At 65.3% G+C, this 15,804-nt stretch overlaps 2 protein-coding genes across 2 annotated transcripts; one reads left to right on the forward strand and one right to left on the reverse strand.

The window, feature by feature from the left end:
* Window positions 1-43: 43 nt before the first annotated feature.
* Window positions 44-6,275, forward strand: CHLRE_07g351500v5 (uncharacterized protein). Its single transcript, XM_043064568.1, has 8 exons — window positions 44-333; window positions 477-551; window positions 653-701; window positions 863-973; window positions 1,245-1,341; window positions 1,592-1,908; window positions 2,077-2,516; window positions 2,729-6,275. Exons 1-8 carry the CDS (start codon window positions 263-265, stop codon window positions 5,691-5,693), a joined length of 4,125 nt encoding a protein of 1,374 aa, XP_042923136.1. The 5' UTR covers window positions 44-262; the 3' UTR covers window positions 5,694-6,275.
* A 737-nt stretch (window positions 6,276-7,012) lies between these two features.
* On the reverse strand, window positions 7,013-15,743 carry CHLRE_07g351550v5 (uncharacterized protein). The gene is made up of 8 exons (XM_043064569.1): window positions 15,497-15,743; window positions 15,126-15,280; window positions 14,875-14,945; window positions 14,454-14,693; window positions 12,953-14,085; window positions 12,199-12,829; window positions 11,783-11,952; window positions 7,013-11,540 (listed from the first exon to the last, which is right to left on the reverse strand). Exons 2-8 carry the CDS (start codon window positions 15,217-15,219, stop codon window positions 9,950-9,952), a joined length of 3,930 nt encoding a protein of 1,309 aa, XP_042923137.1. The 5' UTR covers window positions 15,220-15,280; window positions 15,497-15,743; the 3' UTR covers window positions 7,013-9,949.
* Between the last annotated feature and the right edge of the window lie 61 nt (window positions 15,744-15,804).

Raw genomic sequence — 15,804 nt, forward strand, 5'->3', positions numbered from 1 at the left:
TTGCCGACTCCATCTGTCGAATCGCCTGGTTCCACAGCTCATCCGGCACCCCAGTTTGTTTTCGCTTTGTTGAGCCTAGCGACGACCTCTCGTATAGTAACATATTGTAATTACACGCCGAAGCTTATATCCAAAAGCTGACGACAACGAACAGAAGTTGCATTGCAGAAGGCCCTCCCAGTCAATCAATGAGCTGCTAATTGCAACATTTTCACAATCGCCCATAGAAAAAACAGCATGAAAATGTAGGGACCCAGCCAAGATGCGCGAGTTCTTCGGTTGCTACCTGCTCGCCAGCCAGTCCCCCAAGCACAAAGGGCGTACCTACATCGGGTAGGCAGGGTAAATGGGAGCGGATGGGAAGAGTGGGGCTGTGGGGGAGTGCTGACCCAGCGCTGTGGTTTGCGTGCTACCCCAACTTCCATCCCACCCAGCCCCATCCACCCACCTCCGCAACGCCCTCGTTTTTTTGGCAGATTCACCGTGAATCCACGCCGGCGCATCCGCCAGCACAATGGACTGATCAAGAACGGTGCATGGAAGACGCACAAGTGAGTGAATCCCGCGGGCCATGCTCGCGGGCTGTGGCCACAACGGCGCATCCAGTCGCATCCCGCTTGTTGCACATTCCACTCGACCCACTCTGCCGCAGGGGCCGGCCTTGGGAGATGACCTTGGTATTGTACGGGTTCCCAACCAAGGTCAGTCCGTTGCCGCGCCTTGGCTGCAACCCCAAAGAGTCTTGCCATTTATGGTCCCATTCTCCCGCCATTCCTTTCCACACATCTGCTGCCACTACCGTATTGGCATCTTGCAACTGCTGGCTGCTGCAATTTCACATCTCCACTCGATGGTTGTGCAGATCCAGGCTCTGCAGTTCGAATGGGCGTGGCAGCACCCGGAGCGCAGCCTGATCGTGAGGCCCATCGCGCAGGCGCTGGGCAGGCAGCGCATGCAGGGCGTGCGCGGCAAGGTGCGCAACAGCGGGGCGGCGTCGCTGGCCGGCAGGCCGGTCTGTCTGCCTGCCTGTTTGTTTGTGTACGGCCTGGTCTGCTGCACTCAGCGTAGTTGGGCAGAGGGTGGGCGTGGGCGGTTGCCGTTGCAGGGGCAAGCGGCTTCAGCAGCGGCAGAGCCCTTTGCCCACTTGCCGCTTTCCTCGCTTGGCTTCCCTCCCGCGCCCTGCTCAAGCCCCCGCCCCAACCTCCCTCTCCCCTCATCCCTCCCGCGCTCCTCCTGCTGTGCAGATCCTGCTGATGCTCAGCATGCTGCATGAGTCGCCCTGGCGCCACTTCCCGCTCACGCTGCAGTACCTGGCGCCCCAGTACGCCGCCCTCATCAAGGGTGCGTGACTGGGTGGGTGGGTGGGTGGTGGGTGGGTGGGTGGCTGGGTGGGTGGGTGGGCCGTGGCATGCCGCATGTGGGTTGGGCACGTGGCCGGCGTTGCCGCGTGTTGGGCTGGGGCCTTGCCTGGCCATCCGCATGCCTGCACAAGTGCACCGTACTCGCGCTTCGCTGTGTTGCTGAAATGCCTTACCGACTTATTGACGCATTTGGTAGTGTTAAATGTCGAATATGGCACTGATGGCTGCAGAAAGCGTCGCCAGCGCGCCCACCCATGTCCGTGTGTTCACGGCGCCCATGGAGGAGCTACCCAAGGCCCTGGACGACATGGACGACGACGAGGAGGGGGAGCAGCCAGAGGGGGAGGCGGGCGAGGAGCAGGGCAGCGCGGAAAGGGGTGCAGAAGGGGAGGGCGGGGCCGAGGACGACACGGCAAGCGAGGGCGGCCTTGGCGGCGGCAGCGACGCCGAGGCGGACGCGGACGCGCGCGGCCTGGGCTATGGCAGTGGGGGCGCGGCCGGAGGCGGAGGCGGCAGTGAGAGTGACGGTGATGTTGAGCTGCTGGAGGTGAGGGCCCACAGGGGCGAGGGGCGGGACCCAAGGCGGCGATGGCGGCGGGGCGAGTGCAGGATGCAGGGGAGGGGGGGCAACTGTCAAGGAGTGACAGGATGGCTCCCATGCCGCAGACCGGCCTTTGGTCTGCTACTCACAGTTTGCACTTCTGCCGCTCCGCAGGACGAGCCGTTTGCGGCAGGGGCCGCGGATGCGGGTCCTTGCCACGTCTCTGGCAAGACAGCCACTGGCGCAGCTGCAGGCGGCGCAGCCGCGGCCGCGGTGGAGGCGGCGACGGCAGCGGCGGCTGCGGTGGCGGCCTGCGGCAAGGCGCCTTGCGCGCTGTGCTCCGCCGTCATCAGCCGTCACATGCTCTACTGCGCCACTTGCGCCTCGCCCTTCCACCTCGACTGCATGGCCGCACGCTGGGCTGCTACAGCCGTGCCGGCCGCGGCAGACGCGGCTGTAGCTTGGTCAGCAGGCGGCGGAGGCGGAGGTAGCCGGTTCGGTGGGGTGCCGGAGCAGGGGTCCTGTCCGGCCTGCGGCGCGGCACACACGTGGATGGAGTTGCTGCGGGGCATGCAGACGGTGGGCTGGGGCAACAAGAGCGGGCGGCGGCAGAGGTGAGGCGGGACTGGATGAGAGGTTGGGCGTATAAGATCGCATGAAAGGAAGAATGAATGCGCGTTCGGACATGGCGCTGTGACGCTGTGAGTACTTGACGCCCCTTGAAGTTGTGCTGGAGTGTGTTTGCGTAGTTATGGGCTTGCTTGCTTGCGTGCATATCCTAACGACGGTAAGCCTTCACACACTTTCCGGTCACCTGCAATCGCAGGCGTGGCGCTGGGACTAAGGCAGCGGCGAAGTGCGCAGCCGGTGGCACGAAGGACATCAGCACCGGTGCCGGGGCGGGTGGGGCCGCACCGGGCGGGAGCAAACGCGCGGCCACTGGCAAGGCCGGCGGGAGCAAGGCCCGAGGAAAAGGCGCTATAGCGGCAGCGGCGACAGCCGTACCTGGCGACCCAGATGCTGCACACGGCTTGGAAGGGGGGCCGCTCCCGGCCGGAACTCTTGCTGCTGCTGCGAAGCCTCGCAAGCGCACAGCCAAGCCTAAGGCGGCCACGGCGGCGGCGGCGGCAGCTGCAGAAGCGCGTGCCACCGCTGCGGGTGGCGGCCTATGTGACTGGGCTGAGGCAGGTAGGCACAGAGGATACATGGCTGCGGCAGAGAGGGAGGGGGAGCAGCTGTCTAACGCAGCGGCAACCGTAGAGCCGGGTGCTGCGGCAGCAGCTGGCCCGAAGGGTCGTGGGGCAGGCGCAACAACCAAGCCCCGCAAGCCCCGGACCAAGGCAGTGGTAGGAGCAGCGGCACCAGCGGCAGGCGGCGAAGCGCCGGAGGGGGCTGCAGCACTGGCCAAGCCTAGGGGCAGGCGGAAAGCAGCAGCGACAGCCGCTGCGGCTTCGGCGGAACTGGAGCCCACCGCCGCGGCAGGGTACACAGTCGCCGAGGGAGATCCGGTCGCTTGGGCGGCCACGGAGTTTTCGGGGCCCGTGGCCGTCGCAAGCCGTGGTGGGGGAGCAGCAGGCTCGCCGGCCAAGCGGCAACGCAAGGGCGCCAAAGGGGCGGCGGCAGTCGCAACGGCTGAGGCCGCGGCTGCAGCCGCAGCGCATGCCACTGCGCCCGGACGCCAACGCGCAGCTGGACCCCGTGTAGAAAGTGGTGGAGGAGAGGAGGCGGTGGCGGGCGACCATGACGCTTCGCCTGTGCCGCTGTGGCGCCGCCTCCAGGCGCGCGGGGGCGCCGGCGGGAGCGGCTCTTCAAAGGCTGCAGCGACAGCTGCGCCGGCCGCGCCACCTGCCGCCGGCATGTATGACGATGAGGATGACGAGGGAGGCGATGAAATCGAGGTGGTGGAGGCAGGCGGCCAAGCTGCTGCTGCTGGTGGCGGGCGCGGGCGCCACGCCACACGCAGCATTGCGCTGTCCTCCTCGGCCTCGCCCTCGCCCTCCACCTCGCCTGCGGCCTCGCGTTCGCCGTCACCTGCGCCGTTGCTGGCCCGCGGCCGCGGCGGGAGCTCCACCGGACCTGCTGCTGGTGCCGCTGCTCGGGCTCGTCGTGTGGGCGGCGGCGGCGGCGGCAATGGTGCTGCAGCCGCAGCTGCTGAGGGCACAGGCTGGGGCCACATGCAAGTGCGTGGTCGCTCACACGGATGGGATGCGCCAGCACGAGACGAGGCAGCCGAAGGCGGGCTCTATGCCCGCCGCATGGTCACAGATACACGGCGGGCAGGTATGGAGGCGCAGGAGGCGGCAGCGGAGGAGGAGACGGAGGAGGAGGAGGAGATGTTACATGGCTGGCAGGCGGCAGGTCATCAACACAGCCATCAAGACAGCCAGCAAGTGGAGCTGGTCATCCTCGGCACCTCCAGTGAGGAGGAGGACCAGGACGAGGAGGAGGGCATGGAGCAGGAGGGCGAGGAGCGGGATAACCCAGACCAGGAAGGTGACCAGGAGGAGAGCGGTCGCATGCAGGATCTGCAGGAAGAGCTGGCGGAAGAGCTCGGCGAGCAGGCAGCGGGCGCCGCCGCCCCCGGCACCGGCACCGGCACCAAGGCCGCAGCTGACTGCATGGATGTGGACGCGGACGTGGGTGTTGGCGCGGACGCGGACGGCTTTGGCAGCCCCGTGATCGCAGCCACTGCCGACCCCGGGCCGTCGTCCCATGGGACAGCTGTGCCGCGCCCGGACCAGCACCGCGGGCAGACACAGCAGGGCGGACAGCAGCTGTGGCGGCTGCAGCGTGCGGGCGAGGCGGGGGACGAGGTCGCTGTGCAGGAGCGCAAGGCGCATACCCCGCCGCAGCCTCGGCCACAGCGGGTCGGCGGGCTGCCCGGTGACAGCACGCGGGCGGGCGGTGGTGGCAGCGGCGGCGCAAGCGGTGGCAGTGGAAACGGCGGCTGTGGCGAGGCGGTTTTGTCGGCGGGCGGTGGCGTCACAGCGATGCTGGCGCAGCTGCAGTGCGCAGGCAGCACCGCCAGCCCGCCGCCGCCGCCGGCTGCAGCGATCGCTGCCGCTGCAGATTGCGTTGCTGCAGGCGCTGCTACTGCGGCTGCCACGGTCCAACACGGGCAGTTGCGCCACCAGCCGTTTCCCGAGCAGCAATCGCAGCAGCAGCAATGGCAGGGCCAGCAGGGCCACGAGCCCAGGGAGGTGGTGGACCTGTGTACGCCATTGCCGCCCAGCAAGCGCCTGGCAGGGCGCACCGTGCCCTCCGAGGCGGGCGCGGGGCGCCGGGGCAGCCAGGCCGCCGGCGCAGTCGGCACAGCCGGCGAAGCGGCCGCCACCGATAGAGGCACGGCGGTGCAGGCGTGCGGTGTGTCCAAGCGGCTCCGGAGCCCCAAGCCGCCTGCTGGTGGTGAGCAGCACAAAGAGTGGGGCGCCGCGGCGGCACCGGTAGCGGAAGCGACAGCTGCAGGGCAAGCGGCAGCGGGACGCGGCGGGCCCAGCCGGCAGCCGGCCGGGCCGCCCAGAGCAGCACCCGCAAGGGGCGCTGCTACAGCCGCTACTGGGGCGGCCGCAGGAGCAGCAGCAGCAGGAGCACCGGGGGAGATAGCATCTGCGAGCCCCGGCGGCTGGGCTGTGTCGCCCTGGCCTGTGCGTCAGCGCTTGCTTGCGGAGAGTGACAGAGATGAGGAGGAGGCCGGGGCTGCCGGTGATTTCGGCGGCGGTGGCGCATCGGGCGGGCCTGCGGCTCCGGATGACGATGACGAAATGTCCGATGACGTGATTATTATTGACTGAACGTATTCATAAGTATCGTCGTAATGGTAAGGCCGGTCGTGGGCGAAAAGAGACACCGCAGGACGGGCCATGCGCTTGACAGGCACTGTGCACTGAACAACTGGGTTAGCAGCATAGGGCAGCAATGTTTGGAATTGGCGTTGGGAAGATGAGCGATAGCAGCGGTGCGGTGTAGGCAATAGAGCTAGGCAGCTGCAGTGGCGGCCGGCGGTGTGCACGCTGCCATCGTGGAAAGGGCACTTGTCATTTTGCCAGTGGGGTCAGCTGGGCCGTTGGGTTTTTAGCTGCAGGCAAGGCGACGTCTGGAGGCCCGAACCAGACCTGGCGGAGGACCACCCATGCTAGCAACAAAGTGTAGAATGTATGGAGAGGAGTGGTGCATTTCGAGTGTTACACTGCACGACATGGTTATACGCCACGATTAGCCAGGTAGGTGTCGGCATGGGGCCCCACTGTCACGCCTTCCCAAGGGCTGGCAATACGTTCTCCGTCTCGGTATATTACAATTATTCGCAGTCTGTGACGTGACTGCACTGACGGGTCTTTAACTCTGAAATCGCTAAATGAAAGTCGTTCAAGTAGCTCAAGCAAAGACAAGCTTGCTTGAGCTCTCTCACGCTCTAACCTCGCTTACTCCGCATGGGACGCAGGCCAGTTCGGCCACCGCCCACCAGGCTAGCCTGACCGCTAGCGACTGGCGCCCAAACACACGAGGCTTAGCAGCACAGCATACACGCGATGCACTAGGAAACGCGGCGGCCTGAGCCCAGTCAACGGCTCAGCCACCCGGTTCCACGAACGCAACGCATGACACACGCTCCTGGCACGACCGGGAACTCCCCTCACAGCCCCTTGCGGAACCCCGGGTCTTGCCCTTCCGTCTGCCGTACGTGCATCGGCACAGCTAAACACAGCACGGTGACACGCTCTGCTAGGTAACCCGCTGAGGCGTGACACCACGACCTATATGGTGCGACCAGTAAGCAGCACCCGCTGCTGGTGATGAGCCCACTCGATTCCTGTTCCGTTCCCTCCAACCCTCCCGGGCTCGTATCTTGTTTGGCGGGGCATCATTGAAAGATGAGTTGGCTTCGCCGGGCTTTCCCAGTGCCCCGTGTCTTGGGGCTTCACATGCTTCAGGGTATCATGGGCGTTCACACACAGCGTCACCACCCCATGACCCCAGGTCACAGAACTGTCGTGGCAGCTGTCGCCCGGCCTGCCTAGGCCTGCCTAGGCCATGGCGTACAGGGAAGCGTACAGTGGAGTCGCGCTACTTGTAGCTGGTGTGAGGCTGAGTCCCGGCAGAGTATGACAGATTCGCGCTTGCATTACACATCACCAGCGGAGCGTGAGGAATGCGCATCAGCAAACTCCTAGCCAGCCAGCAACTTGTCGGTACAGTAACTCCGGCGTTCGACCAGCCAGGCGGCGTTCGTCAGCTGCACCCTACGGCCTACGGGACCTCGCCAACCTGCCTCAACCCTGTCCCATCGCACATCACCAGCGGTCGCGCGGCAGCAACCCACCAAGCCCTGATGCACGGGGCCTCCGGCCGCGCGGGGTTGCATCAAGACTCACGCGGCTGCTGTGGGCGTGGACAGATAGCCAGAGCCGCGTGCCCAGCCCCTCATGGCATCAACACACTTCCAAGACGAAGCCCTCGTGGATAAGCCCCTGCCCCCGTGGTCTATCTGCTTCCTTCCCCCCGCCCTGCTGCCCATCCGCAAGCACTTTGTTTTGTTGCCCTGCGCGTTCTGACTTGGGCCACACAGGCGTGCGCACGCCTGAGCGCACGTTGCCGCATTGTTGCGTGCCCGCCTTTGTGCGGCGCCCTTGTCCTGCGCGCTTCCACACCCATATCAACACAGTAAAGCCCGCCACACATACATGCCACCATAACACGCTTCAAGTAATGTCAAAAGGAATCACGCGGCGTTCATGAGCGATGCACTGCTGGCCGAAGCCAGGATCGCCCATACCGCTGCAGTGCTTACTGGCTGAAACCAGCCCACACGGGCGGAGTCTGGGGTCTGTACGCTAGGACCCCGCTCGCTGCGATGCTCCGTGCTGTCCAAACGTGTAACTGGGCCTCCTACCAACATGATAGCAAACTATCCCAAAGGAACTCAAGGGCAATTGCGGCGCGGGGCCCTGTTCACCACATTCACAACGATGACCATTAGAGAACACACACACGGCGATGTACAATCCACACCACGATGAGACATTCAGCTCTACGTAATTATATTGCTCTCCTATGGCACCGGTTTCGACACTTGGCGCGTTAACGCCTTGCCATGCCCGCCTCCGCGCAGTCATACTGACAACCCGGCGTCGCCATCGAACCCCAACACCTTTTCCAATAACTACCGACCGCCTCGTGATCCGCGACTTGCGTCAGATAGATAGGTGCTTGTGGTGTTGACACGTGTGTATCTCTGTGCCCGCGCCGCCCTTCACCCCCTCTTTGGTAGGTCCCAGCCGTACACGCCGCACCGCACTCACGCACATCAACTGCTTCCACAACGGATGCTACTGCAATCACTCGGCAACCGACCGGCCTGCCCGCATAGACGCGCGATGTAGATCACGTACGTCTGTACCGCATAGTGCAAGGCCTCATGTTGAATGGAAGGTGACGCCCCTTTACGCTGTACGACAAACCGAGCGTTAGCCGCAACTGCGGCTGTCAGTTACCAATGTTCTCGCGTTAAGCTCGGGCACCGCCCCCATCTGCCTGCTACAAAAGAGTATGATGCCTCAAACGCAACCCAACTTCAACAGCCTCATCAGCGATGACCAAATTGATATGCGACCTGCGCCAGCTGCATCCAGCCCAACCACAATACTTGTGTTGTTTTCTTCTCGATTTCCTGCGCAATGTGGGACCACGTCCCTCTGCCTCTCGCTTTTTTTGATGCACAAGCCCTAGTAAACTGACGGAGTCAGCACTAAACGCCTCTCCTTAATCCTCTGCACTCTGGCAGCCAGCCGCCAGTTGCAATCGTCACGCGCATGCCTCACTCCGATGCAGGTGGCACCTGCACACACTTGTCCCCTCCCGACGCAGACGCCGCCCGTCCGTGTTTCCAGCTTATGCCGTATCCATAGGAAATGCCGTCCAGTAACCGAATAGCACGCGGCTCTCGCTAACAGTCTGCTGAATCGTCACAACTTTCCCTTGTTTTGTCTTTCGCCCTCCCAGTAATAAGCTCAAAGCTTGATGCCGGTACATGCAAAAACCGGCCCAACCGCAGACAGCCTGTTGCTGCCGGCCGCAAATCTCGTCATGGCCCAAAAATGTATTCATACATATGCCGTTTTGAGCAAGAAGGCCCGAAACGCTCTTCTCAGCCCGCACCCGCGTTTCGCGCCACTCGCGCTCGCACGAGTTACGGCCAGGGCGATGTGCACCCAGTGTGTGTGAGTGTGCGTGTATCAGCTCTCACTCTCGGTGCATCACACAGGTGGTCCTGCCTCGGGTTTGGAGGTGACTCCTTGCGCAGCTCGCGTTCCCACCCTCGATGCTATGGGTTTTAACTGACGCTCATGAGCATGCTCGCAGCCGCAACCGCGCAGCAGTACGACAAGTGTTCCCCGGTCACGGGGAAAGGGGCTCAGCCCGAAAAGCAACTATTTGCAGCAGTGCATAAGCAGTACGAAAATTATATTCCCGTACGTACGTGCCGTCAATACGTAAGTGCCTACGTATGCATCGTACGGCCGTGCCGTTGCTTATGCAGCCGACTGCGGTTGCCCTGCACACCATGCGACAGCTGCCACCAACGGGCCCAAGCCCCGTCATGCTTCGTCGGCCAAAATTACTTTTGTACTTAAGAACACGCGCACATACATACCGCGGCCACAAGACCGCGACGGACAATTAGGTTCAACGGCAACAATAATGGTGGTGTGTTTTGTTGCTCAGAAAACTTGTTGCTCACCCCTCCAAATGTAACGTGCATGGCAGCGGCGGGCGGCCCCTCGCATATGTCATGCCGCACCCCGCCGCGGGCTGACTGGACCGACAGTAACCCCTCTTTTGTCCAGGCTCAATTGCTGCTGCTTCGTTGCTCTGCTCCTCTCGCTGCCACTGCCAGGCTCGAGGTGCTCGCCGGCCTTAAGGTAGGGCTCGACCTCGCCTGCAAAGCCGCGGCCGCATGCGTGAACAGGCCCTGCGGCTGCACACGTGCCGTGCCGCAATCGGCTACGGCACGCACCAGCCGCCTGCAGCCTGCCGCTCCACCTTTCCTTCAGCCATCCACAGCCATGCACGACACGCCCGTGTGCTGTGCATGCTGTGCCGCCAGGCCAGCGCCGCCACCGCCTGCGGTGCCCGCCGCTGTGGGGTGCAGCAGCGCCGCCGCCGCCGCCGCGCTCTCCTCCACCTCCGCCGCCATCTCTGCATCCATGTGACTGAACAGCGCATCCAGCAGCCCAGGAGAATCCAACCGCTCCGGCACGTCGCCCAAACCCAAACCCGCCTCGCCCCCCTCCGAGCCGAGAGCCGCCACGTCACCCGGCAGCGGCAATGGCAGCGGCAGCGAGCCAAGCATGGCGCTGCCGCAGCCACTGTCAGGAGCCATGACAGAGGCAGCGGCGGCGGCAGCGCTGCCGCCGATGCCGACGGCGGCACTATCTGGAGTGTCGGCAGAGGCGGCGCCGCCGGGCGTGATGGCGCAGGCTGGCGCCGCCGGCATGGCGGCGTGCGGTTGCGGCGGCGGCGGCGGCGGCGGTGCGTACTGCTGCGGCGGCAGCAGGCCCGGCGGCGGGATGCCCGCGGGCGAGGGGGCGGCGTAGGGGTACAAGTGCGTGGACATGGGGTGGTGCAGCGCAGCCGTAGGCGCCACACCGTACATGGGTGCCGCCTGTGCAGTGCCGGCAACGGCGGCGGCCGCTTGCGCCTGGGCCGCTGCCGCTGCGGCGGCGGCCGCCGCCGCAGCGGCTTGTGCCTGCGCCTGTGCCTGCGCCTGTGCCTGTGCCTGCGCCTGCGCCTGCGCCTGCGCTTGCGCCTGTGCCTGCGCCTGTGCGGCTGCCGCCTGGTAGTGCGCCGCCGCCACCGCCGCCGCTGCCACAGCGTGCTGCTGCTGTTGGTGCTGCGCGAAGGCTTGGTGGTGGGCCGCCACGCCGCCGGCGGGCAGGGCCACGGCCACGCCTGGCGGAGGCACCGCCGCCGCGTAGGCGTACGGATGGTAGCTGTACGGATACACAATGCCGGCCATCTGCTGCGGCGCCGCCGCGGCGGCTGCGGCGCCGCCGGGATAGGCATGCGTCAGCACGACCGGGGGATGCCCAGGGGCCGCGTACATGCCAGGCGGGTAGGCGCCACCCGGGTGCGCGGCGGCACCGGGGTAGCCGCCGCCGCCGGCGGCTGCCGCCGCAGCGGCTGCGGCTGCCGCGGCGGCGGCAGTAGCAGCCGCCGCCGTGCCGGCGGTGCTTGCGCCGCCGGGCTGGTCGCCACTGCTGCCGCTGCTGGTCGTGGAGATGGTAGCACTGGTGGTGGTGGCGTTGTGGGCGGGCTGACTCGCAGCCTTCGCCGCCGCCGCCGCCGCCGTCGGGTGCATGCCGGGCATGGGCAGCGGCATCGCTGCCGCCGCTGCCGCGGCCGCCGCCGCCACCGCCTGCTTCTGTTGCTGCTGCTGCCGCGCCATCACCGCCTCGACCGCCTTGGCTGCTACAGCCACCGCCAGCTGCTGCTGCAGCTGCCGCTGGTGCTCCGCCGCCGCCGCCACGGCTTGCTTGTGCTGCAGCTGCTGCTGCTGGTGCGCGGCGGCCGCCGCCGAATCGTGGCCGCCGGCCGACCGGCCAGACCGCTGAGCCTTCTTTGTCTGGTGCGGCATCACGCTGCAGCAGCGACATGCCCGAACGATGCGGGTTAAATGACGTCAAGGCATGAGCCAAGGTGCAATACATGCATGCCAACCGTACCCCACACATGACCCACTGCGCAAACACACACACACACACACACACACACACACATACACACACACACACACTTACACACACTTACACACACACACACACACACACACACACACACGCGCGCGCGCACGCACAACCCCTGGTGCTTTCCGAACACACACCTGTTGGGGTCGTCGTTGCGCGCGAAGCGGCCCCCCACACGCGGCCGCGAGTCGGCAAGTGTCTTGCGGCACTGGTATTTGATCTCGCGCGCGAAGTTGCGCATCTGCCGCTTCTGGCGGTAGCGCAGGATGCGCTGAAGCCGCTCCTCCACCGTCAGCCGCCCAATCATCTGTTGGCAGTGGCGGGGCGGGGTCGCGTGAGGGGTGCAGGTTGGGAGGTACAGGAGAGACGGGCCGGTGGGGTCCAGATGATGACACATGTCGCGGGGCAGCGCGGCGAGTTGGCAGCCGGCAAACGATACGCAGCTTTCGTGAATGTTACTATATACAAAGCCGCCAAACAACAGGCCGTCCAGTGTTCCACCTGTCACACCATGCATCCTGGTCGTGACGCAGTAAGCCTTTGTGAGACTTACCCTGCTGCCGCCACCGGCGCCGTCCGCGCCGCCGCCCTCAGCAGGCCCGGCACTGCCCTCCCGGTTGCTGCCTCCGCCGCCACCAGCTCCTCCCAGCTCCTCCTCCTCCTCGTCCTCCCCCACAGGGTCCAGGCTGACGCTGTTGCTGCGCCACTCACACAGCTCCAGCGCACTCGCACACTTGCGCAGTCCTCCGCCACCGGCGCCGCCACCCATGCCCATGCCCAGCCTGGCCAGGCTCAAGCCGCCACCAAAGCCTCCGCCGCCGCCGCTTTCAGCTGAGTTCGCGAGCTCTGCAGCTGAGGCGGCGAGCGCGCCGCCGCTGCCTGCGCTGTGGGTGGCAGGTGCCTCCGGCTGCGCCTGCGCCTGAGCCTGCACTTGCGCCTGCGCTTGTGCCTGCGCCTGCGCTTGTGCCTGCGCCTGTGCCTGCGCCTGTGCCACCATCTCCGCCGCGGCGGCCGCCACCGCTCCCGCCACCGCGTTTGCGACTGCGCTTGGCTCCTGCTTGACAGTGATGGCGGCGGCAGGTGCCGGTGGCGCAGCTGTGGCGGTGGCGGAGGCGGTCGGCGCGCTGGGGTCCTGAGGCTGCTGTTGCTGCTGTTGTTGCTGAGGCGCGGCGGGAAACGAAGGCCTGCAGCAATCACGCCGTAGCAACAAGCGCACTCAGAAACATGCATATTCATGTAACTCGCTATACGGTACACAAACCGCCAGCCTCACTGCGTTCAGCAAGCGACACGTAGTCAAAACTTACAAGCTTGCGCCGGGCAGCGGCAGCGGCAGACCCAATGCCTGAAACGCGCTTGGCATCGGTCCACCAAAGCCACTGCGCGCACCAAACACCGCCTGCGTGTGCGGCCGCTGCTGCTGCTGCTGCTGCGGCTGCTGTTGCGCAAACATGCTCACGGCGACAGCTGCCGGCTGTGACTCAGCCTGCGCGTCCATGTGAGTGCATGGAGCAGCCGGCGGAGCCGGCTGCGACTGCTGTTGCTGTTGTTGTTGCTGGTGTTGTTGGAAGTGGTTCTGGCCACCAAAGGACACAGGGGCCATGAACCCAGTGCCGGTGTGGCGCGGGCTGTCGGAGCCTGGGTCCTCGTCCGCCTCACGTTTGATGGTCAGTGTGGTGGACATGAGATTGGATAAGGTCCCGAACGACGGCACGTGCCGCATGCCGCCCAGGCCGCCAGCAAGCGGCGGCGGCGGCGGCACTGTCGGTGGGCTGCCTGCCACACCCTGAGCCTGCTGCTGCAAAGGCTGCTGAGGCTGCACTGGGTGCTGGAAGACGGGTGTGGGACCCAGTGCCATGCCAGTGCTGCTGCTGCTCGGCGCGGCTGCTGCTGCGTAGGCAGCTGCGTAAGCGGGCTGAGCGGGCTGGGCGGGCGGGGCGGGCTGGGCGCCGTGGTCTGTGGGCGACGGCGCTTGCTCCTGGCAGGCCGGCGACGTGGCGGCGACGCCACACACGCCAGCCATGGCTCCAGCTGCGGCCGCGGCTGCCACTGCGCCAGATGCAGCCGCCGATGTCAGGCAGTAATGTTGCTGCTGCGTCTGCTGCTGGGTCATCTGCAGAAGCATGGCTTCGCCATGTGTCGGGGCGCCTTCGGGAACAGGCGCCAGCGCAGGACCTGCCCAGCCCTTGCCGCCGCCGGGTGAGCGCGACAGAAGCGCTGCGCCGCCGCCGCCGCCAGTGCTGCCGCCGGGCCCACCTGAGGAGGAAGACGGCGTTGAGGCCGCGGAGGCGCCGGCGCCATTGTGCTGCTTCGCGTTGTGGTTCTGGCTGTGTTGGTTCTGGCTGTGTGCAAAGTTGTGGCTGCCGAGTGTGTGCGGTGCGCTCAGGCCGGCAGTGGGAGGAAGGCCGCCCAGGTAAGAGCCCTCCAGAGCCGCAAGCAACTGCGGACAGGCACAAGGCGAGCGTTCCAGGTCAATCGAAGAGGCACCGAGCGCGCTGGCTTGGGAGAGCTAGATCGGGGTATGACTAAGAGCGAAGGAGTCTTAACAAGACCAGACGCGCTTGCTTGGGAAAGCTAGGTTGGGGTATGACTAAGAGCGGAGGAGTCTTAGCAAGCCGTCGGCCACCTGCGCGCTCCAGCGTCACAGAGTCGCAGCTCGCACGCGCGCCGCGCGTTCGAGCCACAGCATTCCTGTGGCGCATGTGGTCTTGCTCACACACCGACACCACCTTAGGCACAAAACCCAGTCCAAAATATCTCTAGTAGTGCCGTACGCCCGTACGGCTCACAGTGGGCAGGCCACCCCACCTGCAGGTCGTTGGTGCTGAAGCTCCGAAACGTGCCGCGTCCAAAGCCACCCAGCCCGCCCAGTCCGCCGCCGCCGCCACCGCCGAAGCCGCCACCCATGCCGCCGCCATTGGTGCTGCCGCCGCCGCCGCCGCCACACACGGCGCCGGCGCTGTTGGTGCCGCAGCCACTGCTGCTGGACGGGTTGCTGCTGGCACCGTCGTTAGCTAGGGGGGAGGGCGCAAGCGCCGTGTCCAAACCCTGCAAGTTGTGGCGCGCCGTCATGGGCCAGAGTCAATCACCGCACTCGATGGACATCCGGTGAGCGTAAACAACAAGGCCGCCCCCAGGGCTGCGCGTGACACACGCGCGCGGCGTCCGGCAACCGTTTTAACCCTGTCACGGTTGCGCACGCCTAGCTCTTCCGGCCCCGACCGCGCACCTCAGTTAGGACTGGCGGAGTGGATGCCAGGAAGTCTTCGACATTCGCTGCAAACTCGTCAACGGCAAGGTCTGCGAGCAGGAGCGAAAGCGACTGATTGAGAGCATGGCGTCTGATGGCCCTGGAGGCCGCGCTGCCCCAAGGCTGCGCTGTAGGAGCAGAACGAGTTATGACATCCTAGGTTTCAGCGAGTGTGCATTCGCTGCCGTCACGGCGAGTGAGCGCTGGGCCCTGTTTCGCGACACACACACCTGGAAGCGCTCCGTCCCCGAGCCACTGGTCTACGCCCGCGAGCTCCGGCTCGCAGCTTGGCTGCGCAAGCCAATCGCTGATTGCCGAGTCCATTCCCGCTGCCACGCGGCTTTCGCTTCGGACCCGAGCGAACTATCTGGCGCTCCCTGGAACCCTGCAAGAATCGACCGGCATTAAACGTACGTGCACGAACAAATAAACGCGCGCTCGAAGGAGGGGAGCGCTTGGAGCGCGCGAGCTTAAGTTTGCAGACCCTGGTATCTCAGTCTGTTTCGCGTCTGGACCTGCCCAGGCCCGCGCGCGACTGGCCCGCTGCGCTATACGCAATATCTACACTCATTGAGGAAATCCGCGGCCGTCCCAAGCATACCTGCAAGTGCTTCCAGGTGCTCTTGAAGATGGGCTTGCCGAGCTCGCCAGCCCCTATCGCTTGCTCTATGCTCCACGATTCTGGCTCCTATTTGCTTGCCATCGAGTATTCGCTCCAGAGCAGGCCCCAAAGCTGCAGCAAACAGACTTTAGGGTCAAGTTGAAGCGAGGCGCGAAGGTATTGTTGTTGCTATGCTAGTACGCATTATGTAATAAATGCATCCAAATTCGCAGAGGCGCGCCCGAGCAACGATTTCGCAAACCATGCAATCGGGCAGTTGGCTCCTTGCACATTGCAGCTCGGTCAAT

This window comes from Chlamydomonas reinhardtii, chromosome 7, assembly GCF_000002595.2.
Source record: "Chlamydomonas reinhardtii strain CC-503 cw92 mt+ chromosome 7, whole genome shotgun sequence".
NCBI lineage: Eukaryota > Viridiplantae > Chlorophyta > Chlorophyceae > Chlamydomonadales > Chlamydomonadaceae > Chlamydomonas > Chlamydomonas reinhardtii.